The 6,530-nt window shown below is 48.7% G+C and overlaps 1 protein-coding gene across 1 annotated transcript in view; it reads right to left on the reverse strand.

The window, feature by feature from the left end:
* Nucleotides 1–6,530, reverse strand: part of POLR3B (RNA polymerase III subunit B) — a 209,271-nt gene that overhangs the window by 88,761 nt on the left and 113,980 nt on the right. Inside the window, 4 exon segments of the mRNA XM_075344277.1 lie at nt 3,143–3,296; nt 4,443–4,605; nt 4,731–4,931; nt 5,549–5,710. Coding sequence (XP_075200392.1) covers nt 3,143–3,296; nt 4,443–4,605; nt 4,731–4,931; nt 5,549–5,710 — 680 coding nt within the window.

A 6,530-nucleotide genomic window follows, 5' to 3' on the forward strand; every position in this document is an offset into this window, starting at 1 on the left:
AAACAGGGGCTCCCTTAGCCAACCTACCGCTGGGGGTTACCGGTGGGAAGCCATCGGGGATGAGAACATAATACCGGTGCAGGGAGAGACAGTTACCGCCAACCTACCGGGAGTGACCGTCGCAGCCGTCTGTGGGACTCGTCCATCCAGCCGTTTGTTTTGCCAGAGACTCCGTGTGCGTTACTGGCTGAGTAAGTACCGCCGTGCCGCCTGGCACTGCGCTGCCCCGCGACCCTGCAACTGGCCAGGCCCCGCGAACCACCAAACAGATAACAACCCCGGATCCCCGTACAGAGCAGCGGTGGTGCCCCAACCTCACCACACACCGTGGGTGGCGTCACAAACCGACATCCCAAACACCAACAAACCACCCCTTTCACTCACGGGCGAGGAGCGACGCTCGAGTCCCTGGATCCGGCCCATCGCTCGAGCCACCGAGCAGCAGCAGCGCCGGACCCGAGCGTGGTGAGCGCAGCGCACCCCCCGCCCGCGACAACAGCACTGGTGATCGCGCTCACAGTGGTCACTCAGGGGATTTGCGGTCACACTTCTCTCTCTCTTTCCTCCCGACTGCAAATCTCCTTTCACAGGTATTCTTTATCTTTATTATCACACTATTTGCAACGCAAGTGTGAAAGCAGCCTAATCCGGCATCTAATAAAGTGTCTCATCTGCTATATACATGGCAGCCGCAGGTTCAGGGACTATACAGGGTGCTGTATACACAGAACAGACCATAACGTCCCAAGTTACATCACTAATGTTATGGGGTACGGTCTCTGTGATGGGGGCGCTCACACTGTATAGATCCTATATAGCACAATACCTAAAAGACAAATGAAGACTAAATCAAAAAGATACAAAATACAGAAGACTATTATGACCGGCCATTAATGGGAGTTGTATGGAGATAAGACCAGTTGTGCAGCGTCCCGGCAAAAAAAAAAAAAAGGTTGCAAAAAGCTGATGGGGCTGGTGTCCACTATCGGGCTTGCATGTTATGTGGCTGCACAGCAACCGGTCCATAAACCTCCTGCAATCGCCAGGAGACCAAAGGAAAGAATGAAGCATCGTGGTCCACGTGCAAGAATTTGTGGTGATAGTTTGGGTCATGAGCGGCACAGCTGGTTCTAGCCATGGGGGCGTACATAGAAGTCATGGGTCCCCATAGCAAAAGTTCTAGTTGGGCAAATTACTGACACCTATGCAAAATTTAAGATGACTCCCGAAAATAAGCCCTTATGCATCTTTAGAAGCTAAAACCAATATAAGACACTGTCTAAGTTTTGGGGAAACACGGTACTTAGGTACTGTGCTCCGTTATCTGCGCACACGCCCTGCCGCTCGGCACGTCCACGTCTTTGTCAGTCACATACAAAATAAATGAAGAGGCACAACTGCAGCTCAATTAATATGAGGGGCACAGAATCCCTGTCCTCTAAATTATTGGGAGTCCTCGTGACCAACGCGCTCCACTGCTCCAAAGTCTGACAACAAAGGCCATTCTGCAATGCAGCGCCGGGTACATTTGCTACAAAAGTCCAATGCATAGTCAAAGTTCGAGTGGAGGGTGCCGCAGATGTGGATGGAGGTTGTGCTCAGTACCGTATATGACACTTTTAGAGCTGTTCAACTACACACAAACCATAAAAAACCTCCAGACTCTAATGGAGTACGACTGATGCCTAAGGCCTCTTTCTGCTACTTGTGACAGACACGGACACACATAGACCCAGTAAAATCAATGGGTCATTCCGTTTTCACACGGAATGCGTGTCTGTGTGGCGGACACGGCGACATGTCTGTTTTTCTCCATAAGCACTGATGTGACACATACCAGAGAAAACACGTGTCACATAAAAATAAAGAATTTTTATACTTGCTTGTCTCCGGCGCCGCTGTCGCTTCCGGGATCGCTTATTATGCTCATTGCATATTCACTGCACTCACAGCGGACCCGGAAGTAACAGCAGCGCCGGAGACAGGTGAGTATACCAGCTCATGCTGTCCGTGTGCTATCCATATGTCACACGTATAGCACACATACTGAAATTGCACACACATATGCCTCTACACCACGGACCGTGAAACACGTGTGTGTTTTACGCGGACATGTGAAAGAGACCAAACTCCAAGCTATAATCCGGAGTGTCCTTTTTCCAAACTACTGTTTTGGATTTTACATAAACAGGCAAAATTAACAATAATGGCTTCCCAGCAACAATCCATGTGAAAAGTAAAAATTCTGCATTTGGCAAAAAAAAAATAAATATCGGAATCCTTCAGGGATGTCAGGGGCCAACTACAGATTGGCACCTCCTATTCCCAGGTGTGTTAGGATCCGGTGTCGGTGGCCCATTCTGTAGAAGTCTCAGGAGACCTCGGCTGTCAGACAGTGCCGGGGATTGCAGGACAACCAGCAATACAGGGTCGGCCATATTGTGGGGGACTGGCAGATAACATGCATTGGGCGTGTGCTTTGGCTAGTGGCCGACGACTGCCGCTATTGATAGAAAACGTCTCTATTCAGCTTAATAGACTTGTATCTCCTGTCAGTGATGCACCCGCCGTGGTGCGGGACCGATAGGCCTCTGCCAGGTGCAGACAGTCGCCATCGGACCCTTTATATTCCCAGTACAGCAGCGTTACATTTTTCAGTCGAGCGGTCCCGCTCACAGACCCGGCTGATCTCGACGAATTATTCATTACTGTTTGTAAGATTTAATTTAGAAACTACATTTACTAATTTATGGCCGATCCTACCAAATGTTGGTTTATTTTATATGAATTTTCTGGGCTTTTTCATCATTTGATTGTTAACTGAACTGTTCATCCTGAGCTACCTGGTTCTTGAATGTAAAACCAGAACTAAGACTTGGGGGGGTATTTATATGCCATATGGGGGCTGTATTTAACCTGTGGGCACAACAATGCCCATCATGAGCAAGGTCATTCAGAAATATATAAAAGATTAAACATAAAAGTGCACATTTGTTATAAGAAACAAGCAAAAAAAGGTTCAAAAACAATGATCCAAAAGGTGTAGAGAAAAATAAAATAAAAAATACAGGACCAATCCTGCAATCACCACCCGAGACAGAAGAGAGTGGCGCTGGACAATCCCTATATATTTAATCATTACCTGCAGAGGCGGCCTCCATCAGAGGAGATGTACACGCATCTGTCCGACAGGTTGGTGGAGATGGAGACAAATTCATTGATGTAGCCCGCTCTTCTCATTAATCGGAAGGTGTTCACCAGCTTCTGGTGGTCGCGAATAACACCAAGAATGTTTCCTTAAGATGGAAAATAAATTATATAGTACATAGATAAAGTGATATCAATAGTAAATGGAGGGAGCACTCCCAAAATGAAAAATAGTTAGGGTTTAATAGTTTATTGTGGCAACATTACGGTTTATGGTGTAAATCTTCCTCACGAAGTCAAAGGCCCGGGGAGAGCCCACAGCCCAAAGGCCCGGGGAGAGCCCACAGCCCAAAGGCCCGGGAGAGCCCCAAGCCCAAAGGCCCGGGAGAGCCCCAAGCCCAAAGGCCCGGGAGAGCCCACAGCCCAAAGGCCCGGGAGAGCCCACAGCCCAAAGGCCCGGGAGAGCCCACAGCCCAAAGGCCCGGGGAGAGCCCACAGCCCAAAGGCCCGGGGAGAGCCCACAGCCCAAAGGCCCGGGGAGAGCCCACAGCCCAAAGGCCCGGGGAGAGCCCACAGCCCAAAGGCCCGGGGAGAGCCCACAGCCCAAAGGCCCGGGGAGAGCCCACAGCCCAAAGGCCCGGGGAGAGCCCACAGCCCAAAGGCCCGGGGAGAGCCCACAGCCCAAAGGCCCGGGGAGAGCCCACAGCCCAAAGGCCCGGGGAGAGCCCACAGCCCAAAGGCCCGGGGAGAGCCCACAGCCCAAAGGCCCGGGGAGAGCCCACAGCCCAAAGGCCCGGGGAGAGCCCACAGCCCAAAGGCCCGGGGAGAGACCACAGCCCAAAGGCCCGGGTGGAGCCCACAGCCCAAAGGCCCGGGTGGAGCCCACAGCCCAAAGGCCCGGGTGGAGCCCACAGCCCAAAGGCCCGGGAAAGCCCACAGCCCAAAGGCCCGAGATACCACAGCCCAAAGACCCTAAAGAAGCCCCCTGTAAAAGGCCCTAGAGAGACCCCTATAAAAGTTCTTTGAAAATCTCTTCAAAGATATTTCTCCAGAATTTACATATCTTTTTATATAATTTTATTTTAATAACAGTGAGGATCTCATTTGAAAGACAACCTGAAAAACAATGTTCTGCGAACCTCTTCAATGTGAGTTTAGTAGGCCTGGCTTGACATCATACATGTGCTGAGCCGGTCTTTTCAATCAGTGGAGGTGCAAGAGATGCTGGAAGGTAGTAGGATCTCAGATCTTAGAGTCTTTCTGCTTGACTCTATATTAATTAAGATGTAAATTACCATTGAGGAACACGATAAAGATGTTGGAGTACGCCAGTTCTTCACCACACAGCAGATTGACATCTTCGACTCCGAGATTACTGGCCAATTTAATGATAGGCCCGTCCTCCATGTCAGTTGTGATGTGCGTCATTAGTGCAAGATTTTTCACTAGACCGCAAGCCTGAAACACATGATAAAAGGCGAACATGTCTGAAGTGTGTAGAGGTTGGGCAGCCTATTGCAGTTGTTGTAGGACTACAACCCTCCAGCATGGTTAAAGCTCATTTTGAACCTTCATATACATACCTCTCCTTCAGGAGTATCGGACGGGCACAGCATACCCCACTGCGAAGGTTGTAAGGATCGAGGACCACTGACTTTTCTCGTCTTTTCAAACTGGGACGATATTCTCGTCATCATTCCCAAGGCGGATATGAAGGACAATCGTGAGAGCACCTGGGTCACCCCTTGACGGTCCATTTTGAATCTCTTCAGAGACCAATTTCCCTAAATAAATAAAAGGTCAACAAACCTGTGACAATCCATTGAGCCAGATATGGCCAAGGTCACGATTCTGTTTTGTGCCAAGAACCTCAAAACCCCCTCGTTAGAGGACTCTAGTTCAGGGTCGACATTGGTCGTCCATGATCATTGGACTTAAGCAAGAACATCCTCTTACCTGCCAGCATACTCAGCTACTCTTCTGATCAGCTCGCCCGGCTTTACAATGACCAAATCGGGCAAAACCTACTGCACAGTACGCTGGCAAGTAGTAGGACGACTGCAAGGCTCTGATCTGGTGGCCACTGGGTCAAGGATGGGATACGCGATTCAGGGCTTACTGTCATGGTTTAGCACATATTTCGGAAGCAGGGACCAATATTGTGGAGTTCTTCCTAAAAGTCCCGCAGCCGATGGGAGTAAAGCGTGGATGTATAGGCTATAAAATGAGTTATTCTCTGGCTAAATGGATAATTAACAGAGGACCTGACTGGTATATAGAGACCTTTCTGATGACAATATACGAGGTAGGTGACCATTACTGGTCTGTAAGGCTGAGCATAACCTTCAACGAGTATTCCAGGATCTTCACAGAGCAGATGACTGTTGTCCTCCCAGCTTACCGTAGAGATGGCATTAACCATGCCATTGGTGATCTGATCTTGACGCATGTGTTTCACCACGTCGAACTGAGCGGCTCTTTGCTTCGGGATGACCTGGTCAGCGATCTTCTTCATCTCGGAGTTAAACTTTTTGAACAAGTCTTCAAATAAGAGAGAGAGCAGCTGCAAAGTAAACAAAAAACACTTAAGTGTTGGGGACCCCCAAAATTTGAATAGGGCCCAGAAATCCACATGAGCTACCACTATTCATGGTCAATGTGACTACGAGAATTAGACACCAATCCAAACTAATGGTGCATTTCAGAGCCTCGTTTTCCATATTCCTGGTGTCTCAGTGGTTAGACCCCCAGTGGACCAGTATGTTATCCATTCTTTGGTTAGCTGATAACTTGATGGAAATTAACGAAAGCATAGCATTTCCTACGGAGAACATTTGAAGCATAAGACCACGATTTATTTTGCAGGCCACCTCGCTTTTCCCATCCTTGTCCCTGCACACAATGTATGTAGACACAGGGGCTGATCGCTAGGATGCTTTTGGAAACTTGGAAAATTTGGCAAATCTTTCAGCAGGACTCCCCTTATTCCAAGGATACTACTATATGCATTCAGGAACTGTTGGCAGTGGATGTTTGGGCCCTATATGTTAAAGAGGTATTCCACCCATTTCCACCACATATGGCCCCTTGTGTGGTAACAAAATAAAGAAATAGCCCTTTATTGACCTTTCGATCACCCGACACATTTCTAATCCGCTGATCATGTCCCCTTCTTTTTCTATTCTCGTGTTGATGACAGTTGACCGCTGCTGCCAATCACTGTGGCCCATGATTGGCTGCAGCATTTACATTCCATCTTTTCCATAATTGAAGGCGACCCAAAGGGGGCACAACCAGCAAGATGGGATCAATACATAAAAGCTATTTATTTTTATTCTGCCACCTTACGTATCAAAAGTCCAAACCCAATGTACGGTAGTGTG

The sequence above is a fragment of the Anomaloglossus baeobatrachus genome, chromosome 4 (genome assembly GCF_048569485.1).
Source record: "Anomaloglossus baeobatrachus isolate aAnoBae1 chromosome 4, aAnoBae1.hap1, whole genome shotgun sequence".
In the NCBI taxonomy this organism is placed as follows: Eukaryota; Metazoa; Chordata; class Amphibia; order Anura; family Aromobatidae; genus Anomaloglossus; species Anomaloglossus baeobatrachus.